This window comes from Setaria viridis, chromosome 5 (genome assembly GCF_005286985.2).
Source record: "Setaria viridis chromosome 5, Setaria_viridis_v4.0, whole genome shotgun sequence".
Lineage (NCBI taxonomy): Eukaryota > Viridiplantae > Streptophyta > Magnoliopsida > Poales > Poaceae > Setaria > Setaria viridis.
Genome location: NC_048267.2, coordinates 2,195,728 through 2,218,546, shown reverse-complemented (window position 1 = coordinate 2,218,546; position 22,819 = coordinate 2,195,728). Strand labels below are relative to the sequence as shown.

At 42.4% G+C, this 22,819-nt stretch overlaps 2 protein-coding genes and 1 pseudogene across 2 annotated transcripts; all 3 read right to left on the bottom strand.

The window, feature by feature from the left end:
• Positions 1-1,823: 1,823 nt before the first annotated feature.
• Positions 1,824-4,695, bottom strand: LOC117855230 (acyl transferase 4). Its single transcript, XM_034737537.2, has 2 exons — positions 4,068-4,695; positions 1,824-2,924 (listed from the first exon to the last, which is right to left on the bottom strand). Exons 1-2 carry the CDS (start codon positions 4,530-4,532, stop codon positions 2,055-2,057), a joined length of 1,335 nt encoding a protein of 444 aa, XP_034593428.1. The 5' UTR covers positions 4,533-4,695; the 3' UTR covers positions 1,824-2,054.
• A 7,914-nt stretch (positions 4,696-12,609) lies between these two features.
• Positions 12,610-15,090, bottom strand: LOC117858301 (acyl transferase 4). The gene is made up of 2 exons (XM_034741347.2): positions 14,459-15,090; positions 12,610-13,758 (listed from the first exon to the last, which is right to left on the bottom strand). Exons 1-2 carry the CDS (start codon positions 14,933-14,935, stop codon positions 12,916-12,918), a joined length of 1,320 nt encoding a protein of 439 aa, XP_034597238.1. The 5' UTR covers positions 14,936-15,090; the 3' UTR covers positions 12,610-12,915.
• Positions 15,091-19,498: 4,408 nt separating this feature from the next.
• On the bottom strand, positions 19,499-22,549 carry LOC117859353 (uncharacterized; annotated as a pseudogene).
• Between the last annotated feature and the right edge of the window lie 270 nt (positions 22,550-22,819).

Sequence of the window (22,819 nt, the reverse complement as noted above, 5' to 3'; positions counted from 1 at the left end):
TTCGCCTAGATTTAATTTACCTTTGCCTTGACCAACCGGGTTTACTTTTATGTTGGGTAGCTCATGCTTATTGCTTACTTGGGATATGGTGGTTTAACTGAAGACAATGATTAATCTTGCTTTACTTCTGTTATACCATTCATTAATACATGATCACAAGTGTTTAATCGGAACATGGAGAACCACCCAGGAAAACAGTGCTACCACAAGATTAAATGGCTCTGGTCTTGACTGAATAATTAGAAACTCTAGGCTGGGGTAATCTTACTAAAAGGGCAAGAGGGGAGTGCGTTGACGGGGTATAGCACTCGCTCTCTTGGGAAGTGGGCTTTGCTAAGACACTATACCCACTAGGGGACTGTTATTTTTGATGAAACCCCACTAGGGGACTGTTATGCTCTGCTTCGGCCTGAAACCTTAGCGGGTTACAACTTACTAGCGAATCTTTGTAAAGACCTCGTAGCGTCCCTATGCAATCACACCTCGGAAGTGTGGTATGGTGCCTTGCAAACACCACATGGTTGGATCCAAAGTTCTTTTGAACTTTTACGCGACTTGTGGGTAAAGATGTGCGACCTTTGCAGAGTGTAAAACTGATCGATCAGCCGTGCTCACGGTTAAGAGCGGCATGGACCCTCACATGATAATACTATCGAAAGATGGACTTAAATTGTTGTCATTTCATGCATATGTTGTTTATTTTTATTTATGCTCATGTTTAATTTTGGGTGGTATAAACTTACACTTAGTTAATTGCTAATAAAATCTGACCAACCTAATTAAAAGCTGAAGCTTATTTAGCTTTAGCCATACCTTGATTGGCCTTAATTCCCCACGACTTGTTGAGTACCAACCATAAGTGTACTCACCCTTGCAAAATCGCTGTTCAGACCAAGATAATCTGGTGGAGTACATTGACGACTTTGAGGAGTTCTAGGCGTATGGTTCTTCAGTCAGCTGCCTGTAGTGTCGTCGTTATCTTCGGAGTCCGCTGCGTAATAATTTAGGCTTGTGTTTTATTGAGACTTTCGGTCATGTAATAAATGTTAAATACTCTCTTTATTTGCTTTAGCACTGTCTTTATTATTCACTTATGTCATACATGTGTGTAACTTGATCCTGGCGCACATGTATTGAATGCACTCGGTTTTGCCCTTAAAATCGGGTGTGGCAGTAGGAATAGTCTCTACGATACCATGCGTATGCAGTAACGCATAGCTACAGTACCGTGATGCTACAGTGCTTCCCCGGTTTTATTCATGTAAATTGACATAATGGAGAGTATAGATAGAATTGTTCTAATTGAATTTAATGTTCCAAGGTCATACTAAATAATATCACAAAATCAATCACACCAAAATAAACTAGTTTTAAGCAAGAGAAAGGGCGGTGGTCAACTCATCATGAAATACATCCATAGTTGGAGTATTGGCATCGGAAGTAGACTGGTCGGACCCCAAGTGAAAAATTGCATATTTGTACCTTTCTCGGATCGTAGGTATGTAGTTAGGATCATGATCAAACCGATCAAAGTTAATGTATTCACCTCCATGGTCACGGATAAAATTGTGAAGGCCATAGTAGCCACAACAATTATATTTTTACTTGTACATAGGGTAGGTTGACATATTGTAGAGAATTTGCCACTTCATTTTTAACAATCCAAACGATCGCTTAACAACATTGCGAATAGATGAGTGAACACGATTAAATCTTTCCATAGGAGTTTTTTTTTTCCACACCTCTATGCCATTTGGGTAGATGACACCTTGTCATAAGCGGTATAGTCATCTAATTTTATCCCAAAATTTTAGGAAGTCGAATATTCCGATATCAATTCGCATGTTATTGGCTTATTGCACACTGCTGAGGCACAAGCATTTGAAAGGCTACCAGCGGGAGCAGAGGTGACAGCATTGGCGAAGGGAGAGATGGGGTCAAGGTCCTACTGCTGAGAATGTCGACAAGCAGAGGAGGACCACGTACTTGCACAGCCAACAAGGTTCCTAAAACAGAGGCAGAGCATGGTCTAAAAAAACAGAGGCAGAGCAGAGTCAATTCAGGAACGCCATCATCTCCTCCTTGAACACCGGCAAGTGCTCCTGCTCGACGCACTCCGTCATGATCCTGACCCCCATCCGTGGGGCCGGCGGTGCACCGACGATGGCGATGGGCATGTGCGGGTGATAAGCCAAAGGTATCACGTGGGAAGGCCCACCCCACCCGTAGTCCGCTTCCTGGAACCCAAGCCGCGTCCAGTCCGACACGAATAGCGCCTCGTACGCGAACGGCAGCTCGTAGGGGTCCTCGACCCCGACGAGCTCCCCCGCCGCCCACCGCGCGAACTCCGCCGGCAGCCGCGCCTTGGCCTCCTGCATCATGGCCACCAGAACAGCCAAGTCTGCAGCCTCCACCGCGCCGCTCTCCGCGCTCACCATCACCGGGTACATGCAGTTGCCGTAGTACCCTGCGACGCCGGCGCCGTCCTTGGGCCTCCAGGCGTCGCCGCGCAGCAGGTGGCGAACGTTAGCGGCGACGCAAAGCGTGACGCGCGCGGACGTGTCGGCCAGCCGCAGCGAACGCGTCCGCGCCTGCCATGTCTTGGCGATGGCGACGTCCAAGGTGGAGCAGCGCCGCCCCGTGGACTGGAGTAACCGGGACTTGGCCTTCTCGATGCTGTCGAAGCTCAGGTCCACGGTGAGGTGCCGGAGTTGGAGCATCCGCGGTTTGCCAAGAGGGCCGGAGAGGAGCTTGGGTGGCTTCGGGATGAGCTCACGGGACCAGATGGGGGTGACGCGGGGCTTGGGGAGGCTGCGGGCGTAGTCGCCAATGGCGGTCATGAACTGCCCAGCGCCCAGGCCGTCGGTGATGGTGTGGCTGGAGATCAGCCCAACAACAAAGCCACCGCAATTGAACTCCGTCACCTGCAGATAGTAAAAGTATTTTTTTAATTAAGGAAAATATCCCATCTTGAACATCTCTACATTTGTGAATTGCGATCGTAAGCGGGTCGAGCAACCCACAACATTTTAGTGGCGGAATTTGCCAATAAAATGGATGACGTATACACAGTTGATATTTGAACACATGGCATCGGTAGGGACATATCAGTAAACCCATCAGAAACATTGTGTAAATCTCATGGGCAGGGCACCATGATTTTTAACCCTTGCAAAGCAGAGTTGGATCCTCGAGCCTCGAGGGCAGTGCCTCCCATGCTACAATCTTATCAGGATCCTTCCACTTTAGGGTAGCAAAGTCACATAAACAGTGTTGTGATCACGGTGGATAAGGTATCCACTACGATCTGCTGCCAGATCTGCTGCCTGATTATTCTGTGGCAACAACAAACGATCTGACGGCCTAACTACCGCATGTATGGCACGACATGCAGAAAACAATTTTATTTGTTTGCCATGCTGATCGCCACGTCGTTCTTAATTGTGCTGGTACTTGCGCCTATATCAAAATGACTGCACACCCTTATACCGAACTGAGGGTAACTCAATTGTTAGGTTCTAATATGTCCACCTAGGTTCGAGCCTCTTGTGTTTTTCGATTAGTTATTCTTATAGTGAACCCTTAGACAATGACGATGTGTGTTGAATTATTAGTCTCAAGATATGCATGCCGAGCCATTCGTAGAGATAGGATATGTGTGCAAGAGAATTGCATGTACACACCGTGAATACCATCTAGTTCTAATCGAATTTTTGTTGTTCATTACTTTCTCTGACCATTATTATAATTCCATTTAAATTGCCGTAGGTCAAACCGATTTAACTTGAATAACAATATACTTTATCTAAATGAATAGCAAACGCTATGAATTTAAAAATGTCAAAATGACCTTACAATTTGGGACGGAGGGAATATATAAAAGAACATTCTCTTAAATGAAAAAATATTTATTATAAAATGTGTTTCATAATGAATCTAATAAATGTTAATTTAATATGTACTGTATGTACTAATTGTCAAATTAAAGTTCTGCTTAGGACGCTTCTTGACAATAGACTTACAGTTATAAATGGAGAAAGTACAGATTTATTATAATTATGTAGTACCTGCATCATGAGAGGGAGGTCAAGTGGCTGCACGCCGGGCGCCTCGTCCGGGAGCAGGTCTTGCTCCGGGATGGCGAAGGGGTACTGGTCGAGGCACGCGACGTCCTCCAGGCTGCACCCGGCGGCGACGGCCTCCACGAACCACGCGCCCTCGCCGGTGCACTCCACGCGGGCGCCGCCCGGACCCTCGGGGCCGTCGACGAACCGGCCGGCCATCGGGTAGTAGTCCACCAGCGCTTTCCCGAGCGCCTCCCGGACCACGCTCGCCGGGGACGGCTGCGGCTGTGCCTCGCCGCCGCGCCTGTCGTCGTCGCTGCAGCCGCGGGGAGCGTACACGTGCAGCGACGGCACCATGTGGCGCAGCCCCACCACGCGGTCGATGGCGGAGAGCTCCAGCGAGCCTGCCGGCGTCGCCGTCGCCGGGCGCACATACGACCCGCTCGTCCTCCGCACCGTGAACCCCATGGCTCTATGTGTGATCGATCGATCAGTGAGCTCGATAGCTTGACCTGCAGGGCTTCGTGTGGATGTGGCGTTTGTGTGCGCTTGCTGGGTGTGTGTATATATTTATTGGAACAATTAGGGAGCAGTCTTGACACACGCCTTGCTACTGGACCGACCTGTAATAGCCAGCCAATAACCAACATGTACGTTGATTATGAGATGACAAATATGGGAATAAGAGGTATTTTATACTCCCTCCTCCGTTTCAAAACGTAGGTCGTTTTGGCTTTTCTATTTTGCTATGTATCTAGATATAACTTTATATGTTGATGCATAACAAAATTTAGAGTAAAATATACTAGCGGTCACTGAACTTATCTTGGGGTGTCATCCGGGTCCGTAAACTCTCAAAATGCATTTTCAAGCCCCCAAACTTGTCTCAAGGTGTCATCTGGGTCCATAAATTCTCAAAGTGCATATTTAGATCCTCAGGTTTCATCCGGGTCCCTAAACTCTCAAACTACATTTTCAAATCTTAAAACTTGTTACCCATCACTGATGGCAATGCTTCCTCCTCGCTCGTTGCCTTCACAACTACCTTGTGCTAGTGATCGCACATGTGTTGCTTAGCGCTTGATTGGGGATCTTAAAATACACTTTAAGAGTTTAAGCATTCGGATGACACCCTAAGATAAGTTGGGGGACCTGAAAATGTGTTTCGCGAGTTTAGGGACCCGGATGGCATCTTGCGATAAATTTATGGACTAGAAAAATGCATTTTGAGAGTTCAGGAACCTAGATGACATCTCATGACAAGTTCAGGACAGCCTGTATATTTTACTCCAAAATTTATGTATCTAGAAAAGTTAAAATGACCTACATTTTTAAACGGAGGAAGTAGCTCTCTATCTATGCGAGCTATTTGCTGAAGTTGGAGGTATTTTTATAGACTAAAAAAATAGAGAGAACCCTCATTTGACCTTTTGTGAGTTTTGATTTGAGGGAGTTGTTCTAGGTAAATCCTACTCTCTGTGTTAACAAATATAGTGTAGTTGGGGACAACAAACCTTCTAAACTTGGGGTAGAGCTATTTAGAGGGTTTGCTAGAGTTTCTAAATATTTTTGAGTTCATAAGAAGTCAAACTATTTTTAGTTTGACTGTCAATAGAAAACATCATCATAAAGATTAAATGTACAAATGATGTTACTAGATTCATCATGAAACCAACTATTATAGTATGTAATCCTTTCAATTTGAAATAATTTATTTTTTATAGATATTATTTGTCTGTGTCAATAATCTAAAATGCTTATATTTGTGGATGGAAGGAGGAAGTACCGGGCAATTGTGGTGGATCCCAATGAGACTAAAACAATCTAGCTTTGGGAACCTTTTGTGTCCAAAGCGAGTAGTTTTTCTTTTTGCAATGAATCTTAGATTGATTATGGACAAACTGTAATTATGTAAAGGTCACTGGAGCAACGTGATAATAACCTAGAGCACTTGCCCCCCTTTCCTATGGTGCCCGTCGCCATTCTTCTCTATCTCTTCGATTGAGCAATTGGTTCAATCTTCATCATTGTTTTCAATCTTATAAATCTTTCTTCAATCCTCAAGAGAACAACTGGTCGTTTAGTATTGCGGTTCAGTGCCACAGATCTTTTGTTGACGGCAGTTAGCGTGCCAATTCGTGAACCGCAAGCGCACGGATCAGTTGTAGCTTTTCTCTTAGAGTATTCCCCCAAGGTTATCAATCCGTGGAACAAGTAAGATGCTGTTGGTATTTCTTAATGTTTACAAATAAATTCGCAAGTGCACGGATATATCATTTGTGACACCCGGCCCAATTTGGTTGGTCCAATAGTAGCCCATGAGCGCAGGTGCGCATGTTTAGTACCACCTTGATAGTTGAGCAAGGGTGGAGCCAACTTATAAGCCTTTGTATTGCAGCCATAGCACCTTTGGGTTAACCCTTTTACACGAAGCGAGGACGAAAGTGTAAGCAGGGTGCTGTGTATATGTGTACCCGCCCCTCGGAAGGATAGGGTGATGTGGCTTTGAAGGACGGGGTGTTACAACTGGTATTAGAGCCGACCCTCGCGGTTACGCTGAGAGGGAATGTTCTTGGACATTTGCCCAAGTGTGGGTGAGTTGTACCGATGAGGACGTCGAGTTCTTTAAGGGGGGTGTATGTGACACCTGACCCAATTTGGTTGGCCCAGTAGTGTGCTATGTGTAACCCTTTTAGGCTCATCATAATTCTGTTCTTCTCAGGCTTCATTATCTATTTCTGAAATATTATCCCGATCGATCCTTCCCTCATCTTCTTCTCCTTCTTCGTCTTCAAATATTTTCTGGATCAATTCTCCACTTATCTCTTGATCAAATATATCATCAATTCTTCTAGCTTCGCTTCTATGTTTCTTATTTCGTATGTGGCTGTTTAAATGGTCAAAATTAATTGGAATCCAATCAAGCTGATCGAATTCCGCCAATGGTCTAGCATGATCAAAACTTCGGCCTGCATTCATGTTAGTTTCAGTAGTTTCAATTGTGTAACGACTTCTCTTACCTCAAGAAGCGGTTCTTTGATTTTTAGTGTGGCCAGTTCATCTTTCTTGACCTCTGGTTCATCTTTTGCAAAAATTTCAGCAAGCATCTCAGGCTTATTTTTGTCATCTTGCTCCTCCCGGCAGAGTTTCTGCCATTCTCGTTCCACTCGTTTTGCATTGCTTATCCTTTGTAAGATCTGTGTAGCTTCTCTAATCGTCTTCTCCATAAAATCACTTCTACACACATTCTTACATATTGGGTAGAGTGTGGAGTTAGTGAAAAATAAAATGAATGCAATATCATGTCACCAGAAATTCCCAAGTTCGATTGCTTGAGTAGTCCATTAAATTGGTTCCAGGCTTCATCAATCCCTTCATCCTCTCCCTACTTGAAACAAATCACTTGCCTCTTTAAATATTGGATCTTAGTTAAGGGAAAATATTGTATGCAGAATTCCTTCACGAGCTCGTCCCATTTTTCCTTCACTTTAATAGATGCAAGTGTGTACCATTTTCGTGCTTCACCTTCAAGAGAGAATGGAAAAAGATTCCATTTGAACCAAGCAGCTGGAACTCCTTCTTGTTGCACCATGTTGCAAATATCATCATGAATCGCTCCATGTGTCTATATGGGTTGTCGTCCTCCAATCCTCTAGAAGGGTTTGTCACCACCAACTTGATGATTCCATGATTCAATTTATAGTGGGTTGTAGCAAGCACCAAATCTAATTTTTGCAACTCAAAGTCCTCTATGATGGCATTGCTAATTCCCTTAGTGACATTTCTTCATTCTCCAATGGTGAGACGAATAGATCCATCTAGACATTGAAAAGAAAAAAATAAAAACAAAAAGATCTACACAAAAATTAAGTATTAGTGGGTTAGCAAAATCAAAACAAAGATCAAACACAGCAAACTGACTTGGTCCCAATAACGGTGCCAGAAAAGCTTGTTAACGGCAGTTAGTACGCCAATTCATGAACCGCAAATGCACAGATCAGATGTAGCTTTTCCCTTAAAGTATTCCCCCAAGGTTATCAATCCGTGGAACAAGTGGGATGCTGGCTCTCACTTTATACTAATCTTACTAATGGAATCAGACAATATAAGTTGTGTAGAGAGATAAACTAATCTAAACTAACAAAGAGCAAAGGGTGATACAAGATAGATAACAAAGATAGATATGCATTCCCTCCCTAGGATCTAGGTTCACATGAATATGCATCTACTACACAAAAAGGGTGTTGCCTTTACTAGCTTCACATCGGTTATGTGCTTGCTCCGCTCTTTTCCTCCTGCATACCATCACTACATAGGGGTACTCAACAACCTCGCTTACACATCTATATCAAAGCATCTGCAAAGTTAAGCTAATCACCACGATTAGCACAAACTCTACTAAGAATATGTGCTGATCAGAACACATATGAATGAAGCATTGCAATGATATAGACCATGAAGAATTGATAGGCATAAAGTACATGTAGCAGTTACATATCAAGGATCCAAATAATCCTAGGGATGAACAGAGGCTTTACCCTATCATCTTACAGAGATTGATGCACAAAGTGGTCGAGGAGACTCTAGAGAACGTCGTCACCGAAGATGGCGACGAGAGGAGGTAGAAACCCCCTGGGCCGATAGGCCTAGGGCTCCTCAGGCCGATCGGCCTGAGGTCTTCTTTGCGCCTCCTAGCCTCCGCTTATGTTGGTCGTCGCGGTGATTTGATCTAATCCCTATTTTTCATCTTGTGGTGGGAGCTAGGTCTAAACTCGTCGGGGTTCGTTCCTCCTTGTTGAATGTCCTTGTATTTATAGTTGTCGGCATCAGTTGGGGTGCCTTCGGGGCCAAGTATCTGGAAAAATAACCCTAGGATCGTTGAGGGCTTCCACCTGGTGAAAGGGGCCATCGAACGAAGCAAAAAATGGGACAAGCCGATCGGCCTGCCCTGTTTTGGCATCCAATGCCCGAGCGCTTCATACAAAAGTTGTAGATCTCATTGAGCCATATAATATTCCTTGTAAATTCGCCCTAATCGGAGTTTGGATGAGGAAGATATAGCCCGTGCAAGTTCAGCTCCTCCTGCAGGCCTACAGTTCAATGTTCGTATTTTGGGCCTTCCAATATCCAAAGTTCGGGCCCAAGTACAACTTGTAGAAAAACCCTTCGTTTATGTCATATTTCCTATGATTTTACAATATGGTCCAAAGCACAGCACATATGTAATAATGGGGTTATTTCAAGTGCCAAGTGGCGGGTTAGAATAAGAATATGAATGAAAACTATTCAAACTACTCCATCAACCCATGCTCCCACACAGGCTCATGTTTTTAAAATCTATGTATTTAAAAATTATTTAGAAATTAAACTCCTAGCAAATAATCAAAATTATTTACCTACTACTCTGTCATTTTTTTCAATACTTCAACGTAATACACATATAGATGTATACTTATCTTTATCCAGTTATGATTAATTTTTAATTAGTAATTGCACTATACATTTTTTTCATCCACATTCACACTTTTTTCATTTTGTATCGCACCTCCATGCATTGTGTTTAGCATAAAAATCTATATTTTTCATCACCTTTTCAAATACATGTATAAATGGCCTATATGGTGACATTCATTATGCGTATATACCTTAACTTATTATTTCTATATTACTAATGATATAAATAGGTAATTAAGAATTGTGTATTAGTTTACTTTTGGATATTTTTGTATGATGCACACGAAGATAATTAGATTAAGATTTAAATGATTACTTTATGTTATTTTTAATTACAATATTCTTGGGTAACTTAGATACAAATTTAGAATGATATTTTAAGTTATGCTTTATAATGATATGTATGAATAAATTGGATGAAGATTGTGGAGTTACTTTGGTTTTTTTATAATGGTAGCAATCCGTAATTTAGATATATGTTTAGGGTTTGTTTTAGAATATTTTGATAATGATAGTGGTGGGTAATTTGTTAGTAAATATAATTATACCAATGACTATGATTATTAGAGTTTACAGGATTGATGTTTGATGTTTCTGATTTTTACGAGAATTTCTAGGATTTGTATTTTTCTAGTGTGTCTCGTGATGACCAATATGAAGTCTCCAATGGTAAAAAAATGAGACCACATTGCTACAAAACTATTACCTTAAGTTATCTCTCATTTATTGAATATTTGAACACAATTCTTATAGAGATATATACTTATTACTTTCATTTGATTATGATAGATTTTATTAGTAATTACTCTACAACGTTTTCAACCACATTTATAACCGTTAACTTTTCTCTGTGCTTTGCAGGTAAGCGCTTGAATTTGTTTAATAGAACCTGAATTTGAGCTATAATTTTAACATAGAATTAATATTCTCATCACATCCTTTATATCTTTATAAATAGTGACACACATCATGCGTATATAACTTAATTATTACATCATATAGCAATAGTATAAGAAATAGACGATTTAGAATCACATATTAGCGTATATTGTTAATTAAGGTTATTCGGATTCATAATTAGGGTTAGCTTATGTTATTATTAATAATAACATATGTGGGTATATAGATGCAAATTTTAGAGGTTTTTATGTTATTTTTTAAGTATTAGTGATGGGCAATTTAGTGGCATTAGGGGTTATTTTAAATTTTTTTATCATGGCATAAGTGGGTAATTTTGATGAAGATTAGGGGGTTAGTTTAGTTTATTTTATATAATGGCAGAGGTGGGTGATTTAGATATAGATTTAGGGGTTACTTTAGGCTATTTTCATAATGGCATAGGTGGGTAATTTTTTAGAAAACATAATAGATCCAATAGCTATGATGATTTGAGTCTACCGATTGATGGCTAGATGTTTTTATTTTTTTTGAGAATTTTTAGGATTTCTCTCTTTTTCTAGAGTATCTATATTCTAGGTTGCTTCACCTGAAGGCTTCAAAAAGAACCTCCAATTAGTAATAGTAAGATGGCACTAAAAATATGTTGACGCTCTCTTCTGTGTCGCCAGAGGCTACCGATGATTGAAATAGAGGGTATGGCCCAATCTTATCACTATCTGTTCCCTTTCCAGACACCACCTTTATACAAATCTTAGAACACTTTGAATGGTTGGTGCCCGACAAAAAGTTACGGGGATCTGTATACAATTCCATATGTTATCAGTTGGGTGAACTTTCCTATGTGGTTTGCATTATGCACACTACATACTCCTTGCAATTGCAGTGCTATAAATGCATGATGCATGTCGACGGCTTTGCCTTACCTGTCGATGAAATGCAATACAAGTGTACCGTTTGCGGGATTCCCCACTAACCCAATTTATGATGCCACATTGCCACTTCCTTGGAAAAGAACTATGATGCCAGTATGCAGCATGGATGGATTCTCTCCTTCAATTTCTTTTGTTCTTACTTTGACCACGTTTCAGTATAGCCATGCGCCTAGATTAATATAATGAAACTATTACCTATATATGCCAGTGTGGGCCAACATGCGCCAGAAAGTTGATGAAGGAAAAAGGACACAACAGCCAAAAGATCCATCAAGTGACCAGTCCCACAAATGCAAGTTGCATGATGGGGAGAAAAACAAACGTGCTTTCTTTATTCAAATTAAGAAAAATTCAAGCAACATCGAAGTTCTCTCTTAGTTGCTTTGTTCAGGAAAATACCTTCAGTACCGGTTTCTAACCCTCCTTTAATACCAGTTGCACAAAATTGGTTGTGCAACCGGTATTTCTAGTGCGGTACTAAAGGGAGATCTTGGTACCGGGTCAAATAGCCGGTACTAAATACCGGGTCAAATAACCGGTACTAAAGAGGGACCTTTAGTACTGGTACCAACCGGTATTAAATTGGCCTCCGCCACGTCGTGTAGCCTTGCTCATAATAGGAGGAGGTGGAACGAGGTGAGCCATCAATTTTTCTCACTCAAATTTTATTTAATTTGAGAAATAGAATGAGTTCATCAATAATTGACACTCCATTATTCGTGCTGCCACGGTTGCATCATCCATGTTTGGTAAGTCATGATACAGTTATATAGGATGTGTGACGCTAGGAGTGGGTACAGGCACAAGCCACTGAGGATTAGCTCTGTGTGTATGAGGGAGCGAGGGACTCAATTGTAGGATTTCCCGAAAAGCACATTGTAGTCGCGGATCCTATATCTAAAGAAACAAACATCAAGAGGTGGTGGATGCACAACAGTTGGGTGGGGTCCTCATCCACCTCTTTCTTTCTCCTCCTCCTCCTCTTCCTCTCCCTCTCCCATTCCCACAGTCCCACTTTTTCTTATTCTCTCACTTGTCTTGGCCGATGACTTGTTATGCAATGGTGCATGTATTAGCTCTATGTCCTAGCTAGTTTATTCTAGTAGAGGGCTCAGTGCAAATCAAATAACAGATGCTCTGATGTAAATCAACATCTACCAAAAGAGAGCTCCAATAAACAATAAAAACAATACCTTGCCGGTTTATAAGAAAAAGGAGAAGGGTATCAATGTGAGATATTTAGGCAGATAAAAAGCTCCTTAAAAAATTTACTTTATTATTATAAAGGAAATAGGAGAACCCTTGTATAAAGTGTACCTTACAATTTCCATATATAAGTGGGCCGTATCTTATTACACAGCCAAGGCTAGCCCAAGATACAGCCCAAACACTCAAAACCAGCAGCCAGAGCAGCACACATTTTGCTTTTTGAAGCGTACATCACATACCACTACAGAACAAGTCCACAGATTTCGACAAGAGGCACAAATTTTTTTTAAAAAAAAACTTAAGAGGCACAAAGTCGTTGGGAGCAGGTTCATCATGTCAGATCGAGCATATTCATTTCACTTCTGAAATGCTTTCATCTCCTCGCTGAACTCCGGCAAGCTCTCCTCCTCGACGCACCGTGTCATGATCCTTGCCCCCGCCTTGGGCGCCGGCGGCGCGCTGATGATGGCGATGGGCATGGCCGGGTGGTACGTAAAGGGTATCACCTGCGACGGCGTCCCCCAGCCGTAGTCAGCGTCCAGGAACCCCAGCCGGGTCCAGTCCGACACGAACAGCGACTCGTACGAAAAGGTCAGCTCGTAGGGGTCCTTCTCCACGAGCTCGCCCGCCGCCCACTGCGCGAACTCGGCGGGGAGCCTCGCCTTCGCGTCCCGGATCATGGCCACGACGCCGGCCAAGTCCGCGCCCTCCACCGCGCCGCTCTCCGCGCTTACCGTCACCGGGTAGAAGCAGTTGCCGTAGAACCCGGCGCCACCGCCACCGGGCACGAGGTGGCGCGTGTTGGCGAAGAAGCAGACGCTGACGCGCGTGGACGGGTCGGCGAGCCGCAGCGACCGCGTCCGCGCCTGCCACACCTTGGCGACGGCGACGTCGAAGCTGGAGCAGCGTTGCCCCGTGGCCTGCAGGAACTGGGACTTGGCCCTGTTGATGCTGTCGAGGCTCAGGTCCACGGCGTGGTGCCGGAACTGGAACATCCGCGGGAAGGGGGCCGGCGCGGAGGACAGCTTGGGAGGGTTCGGGACGACGTCGCGGGCCCAGGCGGGGCTCACGCGGGGCTTGGGGAGGCCGCGGGCGTAGTCGCCGACGGCGTTGATGAACTGGGCGGCGCCCAGGCCGTCGGCCATGGCGTGGCAGGAGACGAGCCCCACCACGAAGCTGCCGCAAGTGAACTCCGTCACCTGCATGCGTCGACGGTTCGTTATTAGTCAACAAGCAAACGCAAGCAGGCTAGCTAGTTCGATAACTAAACGTTTAGTTTCATTTTTAACGCACATGTTGCAAGTTTGCAACTTGCAAGGTTTATGTACAAATGCAAGAATCTGTTGGGGTATCTGAATTTACTATCTCGATCGTACCTAACCGATGGACTAGGATTGAGACGCACGTTGTACCGGAAAACTAAAACTACATCATGAACCGTCAGCACAGACTTGTAAATCTAGTCAACCCTTGTGACAAAGGGGTGTTTGGATATTTAATCCGGACTAAAATTCATGTCACATCAAATATTCGGAGGCTAAAAGGACTAAACATAAGCTAATTATAAAACTAATTATACATATGAAGGCTAATTCACAAGACGAATCTATTAAGCCTAATTAATCCATCATTAGTACATGTTTACTGTAGCATCACATTGTCAAATGGCTTAATAGATTCATCCCGCAAATTAACCTCCATCTGTACAATTGATTTTATAATTAGTCTATATTTAATACTTTTAATTAGTATCTAAACATTCGATGTCATGGTAATTTTAGGAGCGAACCAAACACCCCCGAAGTATCGGAAGCAACTGGCTACAGATTATGCTGTGCGCACTCATCACCATGTTCGTTAGTATATGCATGCACGTAAGTAAGTGTATCTGCACTGCACCTGCACCATGAGCGGGAGGTCAAGCGGCTCGACGCCTGGCGCGGCGTTGGGCAGCAGGTCATCCTCGGGGATGACGAACGGGTACTGGTCGAGGCGCCCGGCCTCCTCCAGGCTGCAGTCGGCGGCGGCCTCCACGAACCACACGCCCTCGCCGGTGCACTCCACGCGGGCGCTCACGGGGCCGCCAGCGCCGTCCACGAGCCGCCCCGCGAACGGGTAGTAGTCCACCAGCGCCTTCCCGAGCGCCTCCCGGACGACGCGCGCCGGGGACGGCGACGACGGACGACCCTGCCGTCCCCCGGCTCCGCCTTGCGCGTCGAAGACGTGGAGGGAGCGCACCAGGTGGCGCAGCCCTACGACGCGGTCGATGATGGAGAGCTCCAGCGCGCCGGGCGGCGTCGCGGCGACCGGGCGCACGTACGACTGGCTCGTCCTCCGCACCGCCGCGGATCCCATGGCTAGCAGCTGCTGGCGCATACTTGATCGACTACGAGCGAGCTACCTAGCTACAACTTCCGTGATCTCGTGTCGTGAGTATGCGACCTGCGTCTGTGTGGTGGTGGTACGGCGTAGGTGTGAGTGTATATATAGAAGCATTGTCGTGCTCGGCTCCATCGACGGGTGAGAATGCAAGTTCGGAAAACCATAGATTGGATTAACTCGCTGTCGAGAGCTGTTGATGATGAGCTCCATTGTTTTGGAAGGAGGTAGGTGGCGGACAGGGTCTCTACATATTTCATACGGTGCGCACCTAAACGTCCAGTGATGTCATCAACCTGCCAATAAGAAGCATCGATTCATCCTCTCGTACTGCGTAGCGTAGCTGTGTCATGTGTGCATCTCAGCCAACTACAACTAACACACGTCATAGTTTGGCTGATCGATTACTCTTGTTCCAAAAATGTAGACAAAACCGCATACAAAATTTGAGAATTTCCCTCGAGGAAAGAATTGCTTCTTTATTTCTGTTTATCTGAACTAGTCCATCAACCCGTACTCCCGCAGGCTAATATTTTTAAAAGCTATTGTATTTGAAAATAATTTAGAAATTGAACTCCTAGCTAATAATCAAATTGTTTACCTACTACACTCTCATTCATTTTCAATACTTCAACATAATGCTCATTATAGATGTGTAATTATCTTTATCCAGTTGTGATTGATTTTAATTAGTAATTACTCTATACACTTTTTCATCCACATTCACACCTTTTCATTTTGTATCGCACCTCCATATATTATGTTTAGCATAAAAAATATTTTTCATCACTTCATGCGTATATACCCTAATTATTATATCATATAACAATAGTGTAAGAAATAGACGATTTAGAATCACATATTCGTGTATATTTTTAATTAAGATGATTTGGATTCAAATTTAGGGTTGCCTCATGTTATTTTTAATAATGGTATATGTGGGTAACATAGATGAAAATTTAAGGGGTTACTTTAAGTTAATTTTTTAAGTATTGATGAAGATTAGGAGGTTATTTTAATTTATTTTATATAATGTTAGAGGTGGGTAATTTAGATAATATTTAGGGGGTTGGCTATTTTCATAATGGTATAGGTGAGTAATTTTTTTAGAAAACATAATACATCCAATGGCTATTATGATTTGAGTCTACTAATTGATGGCCAGATGTTTTATTTTTTATGAGAATTTCTAGGATTTCTTTTTTTTCAAGAGTGTCCACCTAGGATTCTAGGTGGCTTCACCTAGAGGTTTTAAAAGGAGCAGCAAAAGCTAAATATAATATTTGGGATTTTCATTTAAATTTTTTTTTGAAACGAGCCAGCAGGAGAGCTGCTGCTATATTAAAAGAGAGGAAAAGCGCGACGGGCCGTATACAAACGTACTATACAAGCTGTACACTCGCATCCCCGAAACGGGGAGGCAGAACTCCGCTATGACAACTAGTATAAAACATGACACTCAACCTGAGAGAAAGTCCCCCAAGTGTTTAGCTCCCGCAGCAACCCACATCGCAGCTTGGTTCTTGATGCCGTCGGTTATCTGGGTAACCGTCTTGTGTTTGTGTTGGAAGACCCTCCGATTTCTCTCTAGCCAGATCTCCCAAAGAACGAGTATAATTAGGGTCCGCAACCCTTTCCCCCCGTTCCCCTCGGCCACCGGGCTAGCCAGCGTAGCTATCCACCAATTATGTATGGAGTCGTGCCTATCCCAACGTCTTGGATCAACGTTAGGGCATTGCGTCCATGTGTTAATTTCCGTCCAAATTAGCTATGTGAAACTGCAGTCGGCGAAAAGGTGATACCCTGTCTCCTGCGCTGTGCTGCAAAGGGCGCAGGTTGGGTTACTGGTCCATCCTCGACGCTGGAGTCTGTCCGCTGTCCAAATTCTATCTTGCACGGCTAACCAGCGGAAGAATTTGCACTTTGGTGGCGCCCATGTTTTCCAGATTAGGTTCTCGAGATTAGTTGTATGGATCCTATGAATTGTACTCTGTATGCCGATTGTGTGCTATATTTCCCATTCGGCGTGAATTTCCATGTGATGGTGTCCGGGACACCTGGCGTAAGGTGCAGCCGGTTGGTTTTCATTTAAAAATTTGGATGATCGATATAAAGCTAAATATATATTTTTGATTCGTTGAGTCTTCAAATTTCACTCGCGGTGAGATGTTGGGGCCTCGGTTTCTCCGTAGAGCTCATGTGCTGCGGCTTGCTCAACTGCCCATTAACTATTGCCGTCCATGTTGTCTATTTGTGTAAATTAAAGTTGTTGTGGGTGCACATCGATCAAGATCTAATTCGATGATATGTTCGGTCATACGCTACGAATTTGGCTTTAATTTGATCGGTTGCTCACCTTAGTTAGTTGTTTTTTGACCAGAGGCATTAGTGCATTACTATTATGAAATAATTTTCCAAACAATTCCCTACCTTGTCCATAGGCAGCTCTCCTATACGCATAAAATTTAATTGGCAAAATCAACTTAACTATAAATGATACAAAAGACAACAAAATTTTAAGGAAATGGAATTATTTTCAGAGGTGGTTCACATAAGGAACTGTCGTTTTCCACAAGTTTCAAAAGTAAAGGTTATTCTACTGCCATTAGCAACACTTCCATTGTAGTATGATAGTAAAGACGGATTGCAAAAACCGCACATAAGAAAAATTGCATGAGTTGTGACTTGAATGTGTGGGGTAGTAGCCCGGCGGGTATTAATTTTTTCTAGTTTCTTAAAAGAATTTCATGTCCATGATTACCACATGTGGTTCTTTAAGCGCACATAAAAATCAATGGGCCTTACATCATAGGTAAGTATCCAGACATATATATGTATAAGTATCTCAGTAGTTAGAACAGGGCGAAGTAGTTAATTGATTGATTCAATAGAATAGTTCCCTTCCGTACCTACAGATATGCACGACGAGGTTGGCTACTGTCATTGGAGGAAACTAAGTCAAAGTCAGCTCGTTAAGCTCTGGAGATTCATTAAGGGCCCGTATACCTACTACCCCTGATGCATGGAATCATACCACAATAATTCAGCATCGTCGTCTCTATTCCAGTACGTTGTGACACTATTTATACAATGTATAAGGTAATAGTTGAGCAATGAGCAGTGCACTTTTTAAATTTTAGGGGTTAGGTGGTGACGGTGATTTGTACCACACTGCTGGTGATATGTCACAGCGACGACTCCAGCATAGCCACATGAAAATGTGAGAACTTTCAGTCTGTTGTTCTTGTCCCGTTTGCACATTGGACGATACGGGGTTTATTAAATACTCTCCCCCCTTGTTCTCTAGCAATGCTATGGCGCTATGCGGCCGTGTCCACCACACTGCTCTACTTGCCTCCTCCTCCTAACCACTTTGCCTTGCTTCACCCGTTCACCGTACCCCGCTGACCGCTGTTAGCGGACCGTTCATCGCTGTTAGCAAACCGTGTTCCTCCTGACCACACTGCCTCGCCGCACCACGTAGTAGCCGCCTCCGATCGACCGATATCCAACTGCCCACGACCCCTCCCCGTACCTAGACCTCGAATCCCAGCACATCTAGGGCTGTAAAAACGTGTTACATAGTGAAATTCAAATCAGCATCGATCGATAACAAGTGCCAGCAATTTGTCAACTGAGGAACTCTTTACGAAATAGACAATAGTACACGCACAAAAGTTCGCAAGATCCATACGAGGACGTGATGTTGCACAGATAACACTAGAAGAAACCTTGTAATCTATGACGGTCAATTTTCATCACAAATCACTAGAAAACCGTCATAAAACGGTGTCTATAATGTTTTTAGATAACATCATATATTGAGCGTCATAGATTAACTTGTGTGACGTTCCTAAAAAAATCATTATAGATCGGCTCAATATGTAACGTTTCTTTACCTCACAGAATAGCCTAAAGCCCATATAGCCCAACCCAAACCCAGTGTTAGTGATAAAAATAAATGTCATAGATACCGTCATGGATGATGTGGCTGCTGACATGGATATTGACGTGGCCAATGACGCATATACATGAAAAAAGAAAATAATTATATAATTATAAGAATAAGAATTCTAATCTTAATAAAAGGAAGGGTTCGAATAGCATGTACGATAATGTCACCATCCCAACCCATTTATTAACGGCCCAATATAAGAAATGGGCCACTAAGTTGGGCCCAATATTTTTAGCCCACTTTTCATTTCCAACAAGAGAAACTAGACCACTCAATTTAGCAATTTGTACACAGCCCATTCAAAATTGACACTTTTTGAGACTAATTTTAGAATCACAATTGCAGCCCAAGAAAAGTAGCTTATATAGACATCAATGCACACAAAAAATGAAATAGACATCGGATACATTAACTCATGTTTTCATTCAACATCACATGCATCACATCACATCACATCAATCAACAATGGCACAAACCATTCCAGCCGCAAAAGAACATGCCACCAGAAACAACATTGGGTTTCAGCCGCAAAAGCCATTCCAGCAGCAGCAGCAAAAGTAAGGTTCCATCAGAGGTTAGGTTCGACCAGAGGTTAGGTTCCAGCTTAACATACCACCATCTAGCTTAGCTAGGTCAACTTTGACCTAGCAAAACCTCAAGCTTCGCTTCCATCTCAGCTTGCTTCATCTTTATCTCCTCTTGATCCCTAATCCTTGCATTTTCTGTTTTCTGCACTTTCTTTGACAGATCATCCACTTGTGCACGTTGGGAGTTGACAATTGATTGAAGCTCAACATTTGCTCTCTTTTCCGCTTCCAAATCTGCTTTAACGTTCTTCACACTGCATCTAGGCTGCGCAATTTGGATCTAATTCTTCTTTGTGTTCTCACCAAGCACATCAGCTACAACCTGAGTTGCAAAGTTGGGTTGTTCACCTTCTGTTGGTGCAGATAGCTTTTTTTCCATTTGAGTCTACAAAACAACCAGCAAACAAGGTTCATGAGACAACTAAAAATGAGCATATCAAATAGCACTATTTGAAATCTGTCTTACAATAGCCAGCTGTATGATAGGTGTGTAGACTTTGTTTTTCTTGCTGTAGTGGCACTCCTTGAACAAATCAAATGCATCAGGTTCTTGATCCTTGTACTTATCTCCCTGAAAACAACATTTGTATGGAGCAAGATTTTTTACTTGTTGACAACACTTCATAGTTGCAAGAATGAGAAGAAAGAGAATGTAAATTCGTCGTTTATATTTGTGTAGCAAGTAAGGACTAATGTTCTACAAAATTATGAACTCATCTTAGCAACATAAACATTAGATGAAACTAGAAGCATCATTTTCTAAAACATGCTGAAACATGTTCGCTTGAAAAAATGGATATGCAGTCAACGACATTAATAGATATTAACATTTACTTCCAGCAAGTGAAAATATTGGTTATGAACCAATAGTATGACAAGTGAAAAATGATAGTGTATGTAATTCTGGAGGAGAGCTATAAGCTATATAGAAAACAATGGGCTCATAAATGGACTGCACATGAGCTAACATCGACATGGCTAACTTGCCAAATTTTCTACAAGAACCGGGTACATGAGCCAGTTGTTTGATGGAACTTAACATTGCCTTAGTTGTCTTTGTTCTTTTGACATGCCTCCTACTCAAAGACAGATTACATTTAAGACACCAGCAATAGTTCAATGTACAAGGCAAGAGTTTTGTTTTTAGGGAAAAAACATACCATCTTTCTAGGAGTCTTCTATAATTCCACAAGGTCCATCCACTATTCATTACTAGTCGATTTGATAGGAGAAGTTTTCCTAACCAAATGTAGTGGAAAAGGATCAAAATATTCTTGCTTCAGATGGTACCGATGTTGTCAAATTGCAGACTTCATCATCTCAAGACAACCCTTTTTAACAATCTCATCACTTGTGTCGATGTTAAACTTTGCCTATTCAGATGGAAGAATATGTACAAGAAATTTAATATCTGAGAAAATGAATAGCTTGCCGAAAAATGAAGGACCTATTTGGATGTTGCTATTTTCACAAATCCATTATCTAGAAGTTATTTAAGTTGCAAGAAAAAATATCAGTTCATGTTGTGCATTTAATTTACAAGGTAAGAATTTAAATAAATAAGGCAACACAATGAGACTAGGAACAATTGGGCTGGTTGACTGATAACATAACAGAACCTAAATCGCTATCATTATCATCACAAGTGCAGCCACATTTAAGATTGTTGGTGACAATCCCATTATATGAATGAATGAATCAATTGGAAGAGTGGCATGAGTAAAGCAACCATATAAATTGTGCAGAAACCCATTATACACAACAGATAGCTAAGCAAATCATCATCAACATTATTATAATTTGTAAACAACCATATAAGGTGCACGTAACATCTGGCAGGAGCAAACCAGATATTTGTAGAACAAGCCTTGAGAATGTACTTACACAAAGTCTTCCCATAAACAAATTAAACTGCGCAGGTTGTTTCTTGTATTCCTTCCAGTGCGTGAGCACAGGCACATGGATCCTGACTGCAATGTTGCATTTAGTTGCAAACTTTGCAGCAACAAGAGGTACCACTGCCCTTATATTTCCTTCAGTTATGACCACTGGCAGTTTGCCACACTGAGCTCGGGTCAACCTCTGGAGACCTTTTCCCATATTGAATCCTCGGTCCTATCTCTCCTTTCCACCTAGTTGTAAATGCACATTGAAATTGTAATTCAGCAACCATACTAGTGAAGCAATATGCAATATGGCAAATAAATGAATAACCTATCACCTTCATTAGTCATATGGTTTTGGCCAGCAGGAAGGGTAATGCCATCAGCTTTGTCAGCCATGTTGGTGTTGTCATCATGTTGGGAAAAATCTTCTAAAAATGACACATAGTAAGAATGCGTTCATCAACCAACCAAAGCTAATAGAATGATAATAAGAAAGCATCACCTTGGTTGGCCATATGGCTGTGCCCATCTAATAGGCAAATAGCATCACCTCCATCATCTAAAAAGTAGCAGCAAGTAAGAATGCATTCATTCATGATGTAATCAAAGCTATTAGAATGACAGTAAGTAGAACTTTCCTTCACCATCAGGTGGTGTACCGTCTCCAAAGTTGCCAACAAGTTCAACAGCTTGGCTCACATTAGGATGTGGTGGAGGTGGCACAATTGGTGTCGGACTTGCATCAGGCTAGGCAATGCTTTTCCTTGACCTTGTCCCACTAGTAGGTGCTTGTCTTGCATAAACCCTCTTACGAGACCAAAATTTGACTCCACCAGAAATCAAATCTGAAGTTTGTTGGTTTGCTTTCTTGCAAGTCTTCTTCTTAGATCCCTGCTAGGAAAGGAAGCATGGATTAGTGAACAGAGTGTGTAGATAATTAAACAGTAGCAAGCAGACACCAAGTTAAACCCTGACAAGATGTACAAATTAGCACTTTAGCAATGTCATCAGCAATCAAATCTTCTTCACCATTATCATCTTGTAAAGGATCATACTCAGATTTAGAATCTTCTCTATCTCTTGCATTTGTCTTATTCTTCTCTTGAGAAATGATAGTTGTTCTTGCAAACACACCGGTGAAACCAGGAAGTCCAAGTTGCTGCAGCCTTGAACTGTTCCTCATATATTGTTTATAGCGCACCTCTTCATATGGATGTAGTGGCAATTCTAAGATGAGAACACATGAACATATTAGTGACCTATTAGCAAGGTATAATGTAAAAAATGATGACCATAGAAAACAACAGTATAGAAATGCATTGATAGACAACTACATTCTAATGCATGTAAGAGTACTAGACAATTTGTCTGACAGGAACAGATAGCTCATGGACACGTTACATATTACACACAATATCATGGATCGAAGCTAGGATGGACAAAAGCCATACAA

Bases quoted from the DNA above. Each gene is read 5' to 3' on its own strand.
- LOC117858301 (XM_034741347.2), bottom strand. From the start codon at position 14,935: ATGCGCCAGCAGCTGCTAGCCATGGGATCCGCGGCGGTGCGGAGGACG. The intron at 13,759-14,458 runs GTGCAGTGCAGA...CGACGCATGCAG, and splicing joins ACCTCCCGCTCATGGTGCAG to GTGACGGAGTTCACTTGCGG.
- LOC117855230 (XM_034737537.2), bottom strand. From the start codon at position 4,532: ATGGGGTTCACGGTGCGGAGGACGAGCGGGTCGTATGTGCGCCCGGCG. The intron at 2,925-4,067 runs GTACTACATAAT...TACTATCTGCAG, and splicing joins ACCTCCCTCTCATGATGCAG to GTGACGGAGTTCAATTGCGG.